This window comes from Drosophila innubila (genome assembly GCF_004354385.1).
Source record: "Drosophila innubila isolate TH190305 chromosome 2L unlocalized genomic scaffold, UK_Dinn_1.0 5_B_2L, whole genome shotgun sequence".
Lineage (NCBI taxonomy): Eukaryota > Metazoa > Arthropoda > Insecta > Diptera > Drosophilidae > Drosophila > Drosophila innubila.
The window spans coordinates 7017697-7035348 of record NW_022995373.1 but is presented as its reverse complement, the minus strand read 5'-3'; the positions used below and the strand labels follow the sequence as shown (position 1 = coordinate 7035348).

General features: G+C 34.0%; 1 protein-coding gene across 1 annotated transcript; it reads right to left on the bottom strand.

Annotated features, from left to right (window-relative positions):
* Nucleotides 1-2623: 2623 nt before the first annotated feature.
* On the bottom strand, nt 2624-3814 carry LOC117782636 (odorant receptor 59a-like). Its single transcript, XM_034619659.1, has 2 exons — nt 3096-3814; nt 2624-3038 (listed from the first exon to the last, which is right to left on the bottom strand). The coding sequence occupies exons 1-2, from the start codon at nt 3812-3814 to the stop codon at nt 2624-2626; spliced, it is 1134 nt and encodes a 377-aa protein (XP_034475550.1).
* Between the last annotated feature and the right edge of the window lie 13838 nt (nt 3815-17652).

Below are 17652 nucleotides of genomic sequence, written 5' to 3'. Positions count from 1 at the left end.
TTTTCGACCGATTGTTCCTATAAGCGCTATATGACATAGTAGTCCGATTCAAAAAAGAAACAAACTTGAACTGCCTGCAAAATAGAGGAATCTACATACCAAATTTGGTGTCACTAGCTTTTAAATTGTTCTTATAATTTAGATATGAAATTTTTTTTTTCGATTTGTGGGCGATAAAGGGGGCGTGGCCAAATTTTGAAATAAACTTGATCTGCTTGCAATATAGAGGAACCTACATACCAAGTTTGGGGTCTCTAGCTCTTATAGTCTCTGAGATCTAGGTGTTCATACAAACAGACAGACAGACAGACGGATAGACGGACATTGCTATATCGACTCGGCTATTGATGCTGATCAAGAATATATATACTTTATGGGGTCTGCCACGCCTCCTTCTGCCTGTTACGCACAAATTCGGTAAAACAAACCCAATAGACCCCTGTACTTTTTTTAAGTACGGGGTCTAAAAAAACTGCCGAATGTTGAGAAAGCAAACACGTTATTATGATCAGATTTCACAATCAATAATTTAGTGTGGCGCCCGTGTAACAGCATATTTTATAGATAAAAATTGAAAGTCCGAAATACCAGGTTGTTCTAATTAACAAGTGTTTCAACTATTGAAGTAGAACAGTAATTTATATTTGCATAAAAGAAGTTTATTCAAGAAAAATATAAGAAGTGCTCCTCTTTATCATGTTTTAATTTCGAGAGCAAAGCACGCAGGGTGCGGAGTACCCAGTCGCTTGTCATCTTCAGCCGTAGCTGGACTATGTCACAGAGTGCTTCTTCAAATTTGCCTCGCGGTATAATAACAATGTCATTAGCGTAGCCTTGACATTGTATCTCTCTATTAGCTAGTCTTTTGAGCAGCTCATCTACTAACAAGCTCCAAAGTAGTGGAGATTATACACCCCCTTGAGGACATCCTTTTGTGGTTGTTACTGTAACTGTACTTTCATGTATAGTTGCTGTGGCTTGCCTGGATCTTAGCAGAGAGGAGATCCATCTGCAAGTGGTGTGATCCAGATCCCTCCCAAAGAGGGCAGCCTTGACTGCATCGTGTGTTGCGTTGTCAAAAGCACCCTCTATAATAGGAAGACACAGATAGCCACCTCCTTATTATCAACTGCAGCGCTAAGGACGCGTTTTAATTGGTACAGTGGAGTGTCGGTAGAACGACCTGCTCTGTATGCATGCTCACATACGGAGCAATCGCCTGGGGTGACAGAGCACGTCTGATCACAGTGCAAAAACAAATGCAAAAGATGCAAAGACTAGCCTGCGTTTTTATGACGGGGGCAATGCGAACCTGTCCGACAACGGCCATTGAATTCCTAATGGAGCTCACGCTCCATTATATTATTGGACTACAAAATAAAGCAACCTTGCTAAGGATGGCAAAGAAAGGAATAAGAGCAGACTGCAATCTTAGCAATAGATCTGCCGAGACACTATAGGGAGCTAGGGATAAAAAGCCTAAGTTGCAAAGGGGACTGGACTTCATTAGAAGAAATCCACCCCATGAAGCCGCACACCATTAAGTAGTACACCAATGGATCACTTACACACCAGGGCACTGGCCTAGGGGTCGTAGGCCCTCGGATATCCTACAACGAGTCTCTAGGGAAATATACCAGCATACTCCAGGCTGAGGTATGTGCAATATTAAGGTGTGCAGACCCTAACCTAAGACGTAACTATCGCAATGAAGATATTGCTATCCTATCAGATAGTCTGGCGGCAATAAATGCACTTAGCATGTCGAGAATGACGTCAAAGGTAGTCCGGGAGGTCCGGTCTAAGCTAGATTAACTGGGATCACTGATCAGGCTGATCCTCAGGTGGATCCCGGGACTTAATGATATAGCAGGGAATGAATCCGTTGACAAGTTGGCGAGAATGGGATCCAATAATCCCTTTATAGGTCCTGAACCGTTCTGTGGAATAGGCAGACACAAGTTCCGGGAACATCTCTGGACAGAAGAAAAACATCTAAGACGGTCAGAGTAGGAGCTATCCATGGTTCTCCGACAAGCGAGATGTCTTATAGGCAACTATAACCAGAGGCGCTTCGAACAACTGATTCCCATGGGGAAGAATAGATTTAGAATACTGACCTGTCTGCTGACCGGGCATTATAGACTAAGAAGTCACCTTCACAACATAGGTATAGTAAGTAACGGAACATGCCGCTTCTGTGACACTGAAGAGGAATCCTCAATATATGTCCTGGCTAGACGCAGACGAAGTATCCAAGGGAAACATGTCATCCAGTTAAGGTACATAGAAGACCTCAACCCTATCAAAATCCTCGAATTCGTCAAGGAGATAGGGCTAATGGAAGAGCTATTAGCTCAGAAGGGGGTACAATAGATCTCATAGGTCGCAGGTGCAATTTCCCCATTACAAAAAAATAATAATATATACTCTAAAGGATCTACCACGCCTCTTTAATTAAATAAACTAAACTTAATAGACTTTAAGTACGAGGTCAAAAAAAAGTTAAGGAATACGAAAACACGAGATTATAGATAAATATTCCCATTTGCACAAATTATTATTTTCGTCTAATCGTAATCATGCATTCTGTTAGTTTTAATGATGTTATTTAAGTTCTCGTTCACTTTCGCATTCGCAAAATGATTGTAAATAGGGAGTAGGCAAATTTGAGCGTAGAAAAAAAGGTATCCACATGAATGCGTACCATTCCACCCGCCATGGCTGTTTTCTGCTTCAGAGAACATTCCACAAACAGCATAAGTTTTTTCTTGAAGTTTCGACTCTGTTTGATCCAATTGCAGCTAAACACTGCGTAGTGAAGTTTCCCAAACCAAAGCTCATTGTCTGTTCCGTAGTAGCAGGTGGGAAAGATCTGTATGGGCATTGCTATTGCGTAAAACACTAGATATGTACGTGACATAGGCTCAGTTACAAAAAAGAGCACACCAGCAATGCTAACGCAGACATTCAAGGCGCTGACAACAATTTGGATGAGGATAGGCAAGGACATGAAGGACTCCATGGTCTGAAAAAGTCTTTAAAGATTTCAATTTAAAATGTGCAATTGCAATTACGAATAAAATTCTACCTACTCAAGCAACCGTTTGTGATCCGTTATACAAGCCTCCAGTTGAGATTCCAAAACAACATCCTCTGACTCATCGACTCCGATTTGCTCGAATCGAATGTAGAGCATCTTTATGTGGGCTGATATAATGCACAACATAATGATGGGAAAACAATCGTTCACATAGTTTTGCATTAATTGGTAGCACGAGCCAAAGATTTGATACAAGTTGGCAAGATAAAAGTTACGCGAGGAATTTCGCCAATCGAATGGAAACCAGGCAGGGTACATGAGTTCGCATCCATCCTGCAGTATAAAGGCCAACTCAGCCGACATTGCACAGGTCACCCACAAGCCAGTAAACATATAAAGAATTGCACGAATCTGAGATCTCAACGTGTTGTAAATGTCCATCTCTAACGGCCTTTTTACTCGCAAGTCCAGTAGCATCAGCAGTTCTTTCATTCTCCTGAGTTTGTCAAAGTTGTAGGCGTATATGATAAACTTCAGGGAGCAGGCGCCGTAAGTGGCAATAAACGTAACGCTTTTAATATCATCTGTGAGGTTGCCATTGCGAAATACCGACATGCCCAAATGCAGTGGATAGCCAATAGTTATTAAAAGGTGGAACACGATTGTGACGGAAATGTATAGTTTCTTCCAAGTCACCTGGTCATGAGTAAGACCAAGTATTTTCCAGACAGCGCAGTGACTTCTGAAGAAATTCCGGCTGTCGATAGCCATATCGCCTTCCGACGGGTTCTGTTCTTCTGTTGACTAAACTATTGGAAACTTCCTTTTTATATGATTTAGTTTCATGTCATTGCAGTTATAATATGAAAGTATTAATATGTTATTAAATAAAGTCTCGCATAAATAATTAAATTGTTATATTATTAAATGCACATGAACTAGAACAACTGATTTTCCCACGATATTTACGAACTGAACATGAACAAAAGTTTTTTTTTATTTCAGTTAAACTGACATAATTACTTCATATATATTTTCTAGATAATTACATTATCATAACTATGGGTTGCGTGGTTGCATCAGTTACCAATGTAATAATTCAATAGGCACCTGACTATTCACCTTTTCTGGGGTGATTTAGCTGGCATTTTAAATTTTTATCTATTGAAGTCCATTGGACTTTAATAAACAGAGCGACGGCTTTCTTTGAGTTTCAAAGTCTAAGTCTACAGAGTTTATTCGTTTTGATTTACAAGAAGCCTTTGTGTACACTTAGTGACTGATTACACTAGGCAACAAATTTGGTCTTTTTCTTCTGAATTGAACCAAACCCACTTTTTTGGATTGATGTGGGGCCCCAAACGACGAAAAACATTTTTTTTTTTACGCTCACTTTTGTCATCATTACCCAAGAATGGCAAAGCTGATTTTTAAAAGCTTTACTTTTCCTTAAAGAGAATGAATATATCTGTAATTCATCCATAAACAGTCTATGACTTAAACCAGTAGTTTAAGATATAATTATTTTTGAATTAAGAAAATTTTGTTTTTATTTAACTTTTTTTTAAGCTTTTTTTACTTTCAAAATCAAGAAAAACTTGAAAAAATTCTAAACTTCGGTTTTAATTTTCTTTGCAAAACAAAACTTTTTTGTTTTATGAGATATTTAAACCAAACTTATACAATATGCATTTAACTTGGGTTTATATATCCTCACCAAAGTTGGTTTAAATCGGACCACTATATCATATAGCTGTTATAGGAACCATACATTGAAAATGAAGTTTTAGTATGAAAAAGTTTTTTGTTTGTTTGCCTATGGTATCCAGGATTCAAATACCAAGTTTGAAGAGTCTAGCTTTTATGGTTTCTGAGATCGACGCGTTCAAACAGACGGACGGACGGACATGGCACAATCGACTCGGCTGTTGATCCTGATCAAGAATACATATACTTTGGGGGGTCTGTCACGCCCCCTTCTGCCTGTTACATACATTCTATCAAACTTATTATACCTTTTTTTGCCCGTTTTCAATGGGATCAGGGTATAAAAACACGAAAATTGGCATTCTTCACTGTGTGCAAAATGGGTGAGCTACCACGAACATAATAATTACATTTTACGCAGTGCCGAATGTAAATTTTCGTGTTTTTTTTTATTAACTATTACTTTTTTTTTTTTTAATTTTTATATTACACTTTATTTTTTCGTCACAAAATTGGGTATCAGAAATTTTGCGGCTGAAAAACGCTTTCGTCACTTTCGACTTTTACCTCGTGTAGAGGTTTTTTTTTGTGGGATATCAGAAATTTTTGGAATTGCCATTTTTTGACATGTTATTATAACTATCATTAATGCAAACAGATAATAAAATATGTAAATTAATTTGTTAAATTTCTTTCATATTTAAAAAACTAGTCGTCCGGTGCTACAGTCGAGCATACTCGACTGTCGGAGACCCCGTACTTACTATGGCAAAAACTAATAATGCTCGCTTCGCTCGCCTACCCACGGCTCGCTTCGCTCGCGGTGAGGTGCGGCTACAGTCGAGCACGCTCGACAGTAGGATACCCTGAGCCCATGTACTCTTTTATAAAAGTTGATTGTTGCCCATTTTCAATGGGCTCAGGGTATCAAAAATTACACACGCGAAACTATGAACAACTTTCGGTTTTCTTAAATCAATGCGCTTATCACTGCAGACTACGTTATTAATGCCTCACTGAACTAATACATCACTCGATTACAATTACGACTTGCAATTTACCAATTTATCAATTTCTAATTAATTTTAAATAAGTTTAATATAATAAACTTTAATATAATAAACTTATTTAAAATTAATTAAAATTAAAATATAATAAACTTTAATATAATAAACTTATTTAAAATTAATTAAAAATTGATAAATTGGTAAATCGCAAGTCGTAAACGTAATCGCTTGCAATCGATGTAGCGTGTGTCAAGAGTAGCCACAAACTACAACTTTGCTCAGCCTGCAATCTGGCAGCACCCATTTTCCTCTCTCTCTCTCCTCTTTCGCAACAAATTCAAGCCTGCCAAAGGCTGCTGCAGTGCGCGAAATTTGAAATAAAGGCAATGTCTAATTTTATGAGATTCTTAAAGCGGAAAATGCTAAGTTTTTTTTACAACGATAATAAGCAGATACTTATTATATATGTGTAAGGAATCGAAAATATTAATAATTTAAATTATTATTTTGCAGCTTTCAGTGCTCGGCAAAGATGCAAGAGTAGTGCTGCAAAATGATCGCTATTTCTCTCATGTATAGCTATCAGTTTGCTGATTTTTTACGGCAAAAATAATATTTATATATTAACACAATTATATTTTAATCAAACTGTATATTTGTATACATAAATTATACATTATCATTTTCATTACATGATATCGATATTATTTTTGCTTATCGCTTGATTCTTATTTGGTACCCAAAGAAAATGGGTACTAATTCGTTCTGTCTTTGTGCGCCTTGCATACAAACGTGAACATATGTCTGTCTGCACGTTTGATTTGCCATGCAAATGTAATTATTGAATTAAATGTAAACCGAAATAACTTCTTTATTTATGGGTCAATCGCTTTGAAATTTTCAGGTCGTTTAATACGCATACTTCTCAACTGATTGTTCAGTTAGGAGTGCTATGTCAAAACTGCGCCTGTAAATCTTTTGTGCAATTTGTGGGTGAAGGGGCGTGGCACCTAAAATTGGAAACAAACTTGACCTGCGTATGGTATCCACGAACCTACATAACAAATTTGAAGTCTCTAGGTCATATAGTACTTGAAATCGAAACCCAAAAGAAAATGGGTACTATTTTGTACTGTCTTTGTGCGCGCCTTGCATACAAACGTGAACATGCTGTCTCGCTCGCTCGTTTGATTTGCCATGCAAATGTAATTATTGAATTAAATGTAAATTCCGAAATAACTTCCTTATTTATGGGTCAATCGCTTTGAAATTTGAATCAGGGTCGTTAAATACGCATACTTCTCAACTGATTTTTCAGTTAGGGAGTGCTATGTCAAAAATTGCGCCTGTAAATCATTTTGTGCAATTTGTGGGATAAGGGGGCGTGTTATCAAAAATTGGAAACAAACTTCACCTGCGTATGGTATTCACAAACCTGCACTCCAAATTTGAAGTCTCTAGCACTTATAGTATCTGAGATCGACGCGTTCAAACAGACGGACAGACAGACGGACAGGGCTAGATCGACTCGGCTGTTGATCCTGATCAAGAATATATATACTTTATGGGGTCTGCCACCCCTCCTTCTGCCTGTTACATACATTCTGCCAAACACATTATACCCTTTTTTGTCCATTTTCAATGGGCTCAGGGTATAAAAATAACATTGAGTATGCAGTTTTACGAGTGCTATACATTTCGTATACAACTATTATACAAAGGGCTTTGTTTTGAAGCCTGGCAATTGTTTGGCCTTTCTTATAGAGCTATTTTATATGTGTTATACAACTACGTATAAAGTGTTATATTATTTTCAAGCTACATTTTTTAAATCGTTTAACAATTTGAAGACTGTTATACGCCATGATACCGCTTAAAAAGCACCACACAATTGTAAACCATCTGACTAGCTGTTATACAACTGTTATACAAGTTGTAAAACTGTTATAAAGTTGTAACTGTTATACAACTGTTGCAGAACTGTTATACAACTGTTGTAGAACTGTTATACAACTGTTGTAGAACTGTTATAAAAACTGTTGTGAGAACTTGTAGAACTGAAGATACAACTGTGCTTGGAGAACTGTTGTACAACTGTTGTAGAACTGTTATACAATGTTGTAGAACTGTTATACAACTGTTGTTTAGAACTGTTATACAACTGTTGTAGAACTGTTATACAACTGTTGTAGAACTGTTATAACCTGTAATATAAACTGTTATACAACTGTTATACATGTGTTATACAACTGTTATATAAAACATTGAGTATGCAGTTTTACGAGTGTTATACAACTATTATACGAAGGGCTTTGCTTTTCCGGCAATTGTTTGCCCTTTCTTATAGAGTTATTTTATATGTGTTAACCATATATAAAGTGTTATATTATTTTCTGCTACGTTTTTTAAATCGTTAACAATCTTGAAGACTGTTATACGCTTATGATAATGTTTAAAAAGCACGACACAATTGTAACTATTCGACTACAATCAGCTGTTATACAACTTGAAGAACTGTTTACAAATGTTGTAGAACTGTTAGGCAACTGTTGTAGAACTGTTATATTGAACTATGAACTGTTATACAACTGGTTATGGTAAACTGTTAACTGTTATATAAAAAACATTGAGTATGCAGTTTTACGAGTGTTATACATTTGTTATACAACTATTATAGCTAAAGGTTTTGTTTTGAAGCCTGGCAATTGTTTGTTTAACAATTTGAAGACTGTAATACGCTTATAATACCGCTTAAAAAAGCACCACAATTGTAACCATCTTCATTATCAGCTTTCTGTTATACAACTGTTGTAGAACTGCGTTACAACTGTTGTAGAACTCTGTTGTAGAACTGTTATACAACTGTTGTAGAACTGTTATACAACTGTTGTAGAACTGTTGTACAACTGTTTAGAACTGTTATACAACTGTTGAAGAACTGTTATACAACTGTTGTAGAACTGTTATACAACTGTTGTAGAACTGTTATACAACTGTTGTAGAACTGTTATACAACTGTTGTAGAACTGTTATACAACTGTTGTGAACTGTTTACATACAACTGTTTTAGAACTGTTGTAGAACAGTTATACAACTGTTGTAGAACTGTTATACAACTGTTGTAAACTGTTATACAACTGTTGTAGAACTGTTATACAACTGTTGTAGAACTGTTATACAACTGTTGTAGAACTGTTATACAACTGTTAAACATGTGTTATACAACTGTTATATAAAAAACATTGAGTATGCAGTTTTACGAGTGTTATACATTTGTTATACAACTATTATACAAAGGGCTTTGTTTTGAAGCCTGGCAATTGTTTGTTTAACAATTTGAAGACTGTTATACGCTTATGACACGCTTAAAAAAGCACCACACAATTGTAAACTATCGACTATCAGCTGTTATACAACTGTTGTAGAACTGTTATACAACTGTTGTAGAACTGTTATACAACTGTTGTAGAACTGTTATACAACTGTTGTAGAACTGTTATACAACTGTTGTAGAACTGTTATACAACTGTTGTAGAACTGTTATACAACTGTTATATAAACTGTTATACAACTGTTCATACATGTGTTATACAACTGTTATATAAAAACACTGAGTATGCAGTTTTACGAGTGTTATACATTTGTTATACAACTATTATACAAAGGGCTTTGTTTTGAAGCCTGGCAATTGTTTGTTTAACAATTTGAAGACTGTTATACGCTTATGATACCGCTTAAAAAGCACCACAAATTGTAACCATTCGACTATCAGCTGTTATACAACTGTTGTAGAACTGTTATACAACTGTTGTAGAACCTGTTGTAGAACTGTTATACAACTGTAGAACCTGTTGTAGAACTGTTATAACTGTTGTAGAACTGTTATACAACTGTTGTAGAACTGTTGTACAACTGTTTTAGAACTGTTATACAACTGTTGAAGAACTGTTATACAACTGTTGTAGAACTGTTATACAACTGTTGTAGAACTGTTATACAACTGTTGTAGAACTGTTATACAACTGTTGTAGAACTGTTGTAGAACTGTTGTAGAACTGTTATACAACTGTTGCAGAACTGTTGTACAACTGCTGTAAACTGTTGTAGAACTGTTATACAACTGTTGCAGAACCTGTTATACAACTGTTGTAGAACCGTTGCAGAACTGTTATACACATCTGTAGAACTGTTATACAACCGTTAAAACTGTTATACAACTGTTATAGAACTGTTGTACAACTGTTGTAGAACTGTTATACAACTGTTGTAGAACTGTTACACAACTGTTGTAGAACTGTTACACAACTGTTGTAGAACTGTTATACAACTGTTGTAGAACTGTTTTACAACTGTTGTAGAACTGTTATACAACTGTTGTAGAACTGTTGTAGAACTGTTATACAACTGTTGTAGAACTGTTATACAACTGTTGTAGAACTGTTATACAACGTTGTAGAACTGTTATACAACTGTTGTAGAACTGTTATACAACTGTTGTAGAACTGTTATGCAACTGTTATACAACTGTTATACAACTGTTAAACATGTGTTATACAACTGTTATATAAAAAACATTGAGTATGCAGTTTTACGAGTGTTATACATTTGTTATACAACTATTATACAAAGGGCTTTGTTTTGAAGCCTGGCAATTGTTTGTTTAACAATTTGAAGACTGTTATACGCTTATGACATAGCTTAAAAAAGCACCACACAATTGTAACCATTCGACTATCAGCTGTTATACAACTGTTGTAGAACTGTTATACAACTGTTGTAGAACTGTTATACAACTGTTGTAGAACTGTTATACAACTGTTGTAGAACTGTTATACAACTGTTGTAGAACTGTTATACAACTGTTGTAGAACTGTTATACAACTGTTGTAGAACTGTTATACAACTGTTATACAACTGTTATACAACTGTTATACATGTGTTATACAACGTTATATAAAAAACATTGAGTATGCAGTTTTACGAGTGTTATACATTTGTTATACAACTATTATACAAAGGGCTTTGTTTTGAAGCCTGGCAATTGTTTGTTTAACAATTTGAAGACTGTTATACGCTTATGATACCGCTTAAAAAAGCACCACAACAATTGTAACCATTCGACTATCAGCTGTTATACAACTGTTGTAGAACTGTTATACAACTGTTGTAGAACCTGTTGTAGAACTGTTATACAACTGTTGTAGAACTGTTGTACAACTGTTTTAGAACTGTTATACAACTGTTGAAGAACTGTTATACAACTGTTGTAGAACTGTTATACAACTGTTGTAGAACTGTTATACAACTGTTGTAGAACTGTTATACAACTGTTGTAGAACTGTTGTAGAACTATACAACTGTTGTAGAACTGTTATACAACTGTTGTAAAACTGTTATACAACTGTTGTAGAACTGTTATGCAACTGTTGTAGAACTGTTATACAACTGTTGTAGAACTGTTATACAACTGTTATACAACTATACAACTGTTAAACATGTGTTATACAACTGTTATATAAAAACATTGAGTATGCAGTTTTACGAGTGTTATACATTTGTTATACAACTATTATACTAAAGGTTTGTTTTGAAGCCTGGTAAATTGTTTGTTTAACAATTTGAAGACTGTTATACGCTTATGACACCGCTTAAAAAAGCAATCACACAATTGTAACCATTCGACTATCAGCTGTTATACAACTGTTGTAGAACTGTTATACAACTGTTGTAGAACCTGTTGTAGAACTGTTATACAACTGTTGTAGAACTGTTATACAACCTGTTATACAACTGTTATATAAAAAAACATTGAGTATGCAGTTTTACGAGTGTTATACATTTGTTATACAACTGTTATACAAAGGGCTTTGTTTTGAAGCCTGGCAATTGTTTTGCCTTTCTTATAGAGCTATTTTATATGTGTTATACAACTATATATAAAGTGTTATATTATTTTCAAGCTACGTTTTAAATCGTTTAACAATTTGAAGACTGTTATACGCTTATGATACCGTTAAAAGCACCACACAATTGTAAACTATTCGACTATCAGCTGTTATACAAATGTTGTAGAACTGTTATACAACTGTTGTAGAACTGTTATACAACTGTTGTAGAACTGTTGTACAACTGTTGTAGAACTGTTATACAACTGTTGTAGAACTGTTATACAACTGTTGTAGAACTGTTATACAACTGTTGTAGAACTGTTATACAACTGTTATACAACTGTTATACAACTGTTATACATGTGTTATACAACTGTTATAAAAACATTGAGTATGCAGTTTTACGAGTGTTATACATTTGTTATACAACTATTATACAAAGGGCTTTGTTTTGAAGCCTGGCAATTGTTTGTTTAACAATTTGAAGACTGTTATACGCTTATGATACCGCTTAAAAGCACCACAATTGTAACCATTCGACTATCAGCTGTTATACAACTGTTGTAGAACTGTTATACAACTGTTGTAGAACTGTTATACAACTGTTGAAGAACTGTTTTACAGCTGTTGTAGAACTGTTATACAACTGTTGTAGAACTGTTATACAACTGTTGTAGAACTGTTATACAACTGTTGTAGAACTGTTATACAACTGTTATACAACTGTTATACATGTGTTATACAACTGTTATATAAAAACATTGAGTATGCAGTTTTACGAGTGTTATACATTTGTTATACAACTATTATACAAAGGGCTTTGTTTTGAAGCCTGGCAATTGTTTCTTTCTTATAGAGCTTTTTATATGTGTTATACAACTATATATAAAGTGTTATATTATTTTCAAGTTACGTTTTAAATCGTTTAACAATTTGAAGACTGTTATACGCTTATGATACCGCTTAAAAAAAGCACCACACAATTGTAAACATTCGACTATCAGCTGTTATACAACTGTTGTAGAACTGTTATACAACTGTTGTAGAACTGTTATACAACTGTTGTAGAACTGTTATACAACTGTTGTAGAACTGTTATACAACTGTTGTAGAACTGTTATACAACTGTTGTAGAACTGTTATACAACTGTTATACAACTGTTATACAACTGTTAAACATGTGTTATACAACTGTTATATAAAACATTGAGTATGCAGTTTTACGAGTGTTATACATTTGTTATACAACTATTATACAAAGGGCTTTGTTTTGAAGCCTGGCAATTGTTTGTTTAACAATTTGAAGACTGTTATACGCTTATGACACCGCTTAAAAAGCACCACACAATTGTAACCATTCGACTATCAGCTGTTATACAACTGTTGTAGAACTGTTATACAACTGTTGTAGAACCTGTTGTAGAACTGTTATACAACTGTTGTAGAACTGTTATACAACTGTAATACAACTGTTATATAAAAACATTGAGTATGCAGTTTTACGAGTGTTATACATTTGTTATACAACTATTATACAAAGGGCTTTGTTTTTGAAGCCTGGCAACTGTTTGCCCTTTCTTATAGAGCTGTTTTATATGTGTTATACAACTATATATAAAGCTGTTATATTATTTTCAACTGTTTAAATGTTTAACAACTGTTGTAGACTGTTATACGCTTATGAACGCTTAAAAAAGCACCACACAATTGTAACCATTCGACTATCAGCTGTTATACAACTGTTGTAGAACTGTTATACAACTGTTGTAGAACTGTTATACAACTGTTGTAGAACTGTTATACAACTGTTGTAGAACTGTTAACAACTGTTGTAGAACTGTTATACAACTGTTGTAGAACTGTTATACAACTGTTGTAGAACTGTTATACAACTGTTATACAACTGTTATACAACTGTTATACATGTGTTATACAACTGTTATATAAAACATTGAGTATGCAGTTTTACGAGTGTTATACATTTGTTATACAACTATTATACAAAGGGCTTTGTTTTGAAGCCTGGCAATTGTTTGTTTAACAATTTGAAGACTGTTATACGCTTATGACACCGCTTAAAAAGCACCACACAATTGTAACCATTCGACTATCAGCTGTTATACAACTGTTGTAGAACTGTTATACAACTGTTGTAGAACTGTTATACAACTGTTGTAGAACTGTTATACAACTGTTGTAGAACTGTTATACAACTGTTGTAGAACTGTTATACAACTGTTGTAGAACAGTTATACAACTGTTGTAGAACTGTTATACAACTGTTGTAGAACTGTTATACAACTGTTGTAGAACTGTTATACAACTGTTATAGAACTGTTATACAACTGTTATAATGTTATACAACTGTTATATAAAAACATTGAGTATGCAGTTTTACGAGTGTTATACATTTGTTATACAACTATTATACAAAGGGCTTTGTTTTGAAGCCTGGCAATTGTTTGCCCTTTTATAGAGCTATTTTATATGTGTTATACAACTATATAAAGTGTTATATTATTTTCAAGCTACGTTTTTAAATCGTTTAACAATTTGAAGACTGTTATACGTTTATGATACCGCTTAAAAAAGCACCACAATTGTAACTATTCGACTATCAGCTGTTATACAACTGTTGTAGAACTGTTATACAACTGTTGTAGAACTGTTATACAACTGTTGTAGAACTGTTATACAACTGTTGTAGAACTGTTATACAACTGTTGTAGAACTGTTATACAACTGTTGTAGAACTGTTATACAACTGTTGTAGAACTGTTATACAACTGTTATACAACTGTTATACAACTGTTATACATGTGTTATACAACTGTTATATAAAAAACATTGAGTATGCAGTTTTACGTGTTATACATTTGTTATACAACTATTATACAAAGGGCTTTGTTTTGAAGCCTGGCAATTGTTTGTTTAACAATTTGAAGACTGTTATACGCTTATGATACCGCTTAAAAAGCACCACAAAATTGTAACCATTCGACTATCAGCTGTTATACAACTGTTGTAGAACTGTTATACAACTGTTGTAGAACCTGTTGTAGAACTGTTATACAACTGTTGTAGAACTGTTATAAACTGTGTAGAACTGTATACAACTGTTTAGAACTGTTATACAACTGTTGAAGAACTGTTATACAACTGTTGTAGAACTGTTATACAACTGTTGTAGAACTGTTATACAACTGTAGAACTGTTATACAACTGTTGTAGAACTGTTGTAGAACTGTTATACAGCTGTTGTAGAACTGTTATACAACTGTTGTAAAACTGTTATACAACTGTTGTAGAACTGTTATACAACTGTTGTAGAACTGTTATACAACTGTTGTAGAACTGTTATACAACTGTTATACAACTGTTATACAACTGTTAAAACATGTGTTATACAACTGTTATATAAAAACATTGAGTATGCAGTTTTACGAGTGTTATACATTTGTTATACAACTATTATACAAAGGGCTTTGTTTTGAAGCCTGGCAATTGTTTGTTTAACAATTTGAAGACTGTTATACGCTTATGACACCGCTTAAAAAGCACCACACAATTGTAACCATTCGACTATCAGCTGTTATACAACTGTTGTAGAACTGTTATACAACTGTTGTAGAACTGTTATACAACTGTTGTAGAACTGTTATACAACTGTTGTAGAACTGTTATACAACTGTTGTAGAACTGTTATACAACTGTTATACAACTGTTATACAACTGTTATACAACTGTTGTAGAACTGTTGTACAACTGTTGTAGAACTGTTATACAACTGTTATACAACTGTTGTAGAACTGTTATACAACTGTTGTAGAACTGTTATACAACTGTAATACAACTGTTATATAAAAACATTGAGTATGCAGTTTTACGAGTGTTATACATTTGTTATACAACTATTATACAAAGGGCTTTGTTTTGAAGCTGGCAATTGTTTGCCCTTTCTTATAGAGCTATTTTATATGTGTTATACAACTATATAAAGTGTTATATTATTTTCAAGTTATGCTTTTTAAATCGTTTAACAATTTGAAGACTGTTATACGCTTATGAACCGTTTAAAAGCACCACACAATTGTTACTATTCGACTATCAGCTGTTATACAACTGTTGTAGAACTGTTATACAACTGTTGTAGAACTGTTATACAACTGTTGTAGAACTGTTATACAACTGTTATACAACTGTTATATAAAAACATTGAGTATGCAGTTTTACGAGTGTTATACATTTGTTATACAACTATTATACAAAGGGCTTTGTTTTTGAAGCCTAATTGTTTGTTTAACAATTTGAAGACTGTTATACGCTTATGATAACCGCAAAAGCACCACACAAAACCATTCGACTATCAGCTGTTATACAACTGTTGTAGAACTGTTATACAACTGTTGTAGAACTGTTATACAACTGTTGCAGAACCTGTTATAGAACTGTTTACAACTGTTGTAGAACTGTTATACAACTGTTGTAGAACTGTTATACAACTGTTGTAGAACTGTTATACAACTGTTATACAACTGTTACACAACTGTTATACAACTGTTATACAACTGTTATATAAAAAACATTGAGTATGCAGTTTTACGAGTGTTATACATTTGTTATACAACTATTATACAAAGGGCTTTGTTTTGAAGCCTGGCAATTGTTTGTTTTACAATTTGAAGACTGTTATACGCTTATGATACCGCTTAAAAAAGCACCACACAATTGTACCATTCGACTATCATATACAACGACTATCAGCTGTTATACAACTGTTGTAGAACTGTTATACAACTGTTGTAGAACTGTTATACAACTGTTGTAGAACCTGTAGAACTGTTATACAACTGTTGTAGAACTGTTATACAACTGTTGTAGAACTGTTATACAACTGTTGTAGAACTGTTATACAACTGTTGTAGAACTGTTATACAACTGTTGTAGAACTGTTATACAACTGTTGTAGAACTGTTATACAACTGTTGTAGAACTGTTATACAACTGTTGTAGAACTGTTATACAACTGTTGTAGAACTGTTGTAGAACTGTTATACAACTGTTGTAGAACTGTTATACAACTGTTATACAACTGTTATACAACTGTTATACAACTGTTTAGAACTGTTATACAACTGTTGTAGAACTGTTACAACTGTTGTAGAACTGTTATACAACTGTTGTAGAACTGTTATACAACTGTTGTAGAACTGTTATACAACTGTTGTAGAACTGTTATACAACTGTTGTAGAACTGTTATACAACTGTTGTAGAACTGTTATACAACTGTTGTAGAACTGTTATACAACTGTTGTAGAACTGTTATACAACTGTTTAGAACTGTTGTAGAACTGTTATACACTGTTGTAGAACTGTTATACAACTGTTGTAAACTGTTATACAACTGTTGTAGAACTGTTATACAACTGTTGTAGAACTGTTATACAACTGTTGTAGAACTGTTATACAACTGTTATACAACTGTTAAACATGTGTTATACAACTGTTATATATAAAACATTGAGTATGCAGTTTTACGAGTGTTATACATTTGTTATACAACTATTATACAAAGAGCTTTGTTTTGAAGCCTGGCAATTGTTTGTTTAACAATTTGAAGACTGTTATACGCTTATGACACCGCTTAAAAAGCACCACACAATTGTAACCATTCGACTATCAGCTGTTATACAACTGTTGTAGAACTGTTATACAACTGTTGTAGAACTGTTATACAACTGTTGTAGAACCTGTTGTAGAACTGTTATACAACTGTTGTAGAACTGTTGTACAACTGTTGTAGAACTGTTATACAACTGTTGTAGAACTGTTATACAACTGTTGTAGAACTGTTATACAACTGTTGTAGAACTGTTATACAACTGTTGTAGAACTGTTATACAACTGTTGTAGAACTGTTATACAACTGTTGTAGAACTGTTATACAACTGTTATACAACTGTTATACAACTGTTATACATGTGTTATACAACTGTTATATAAAAA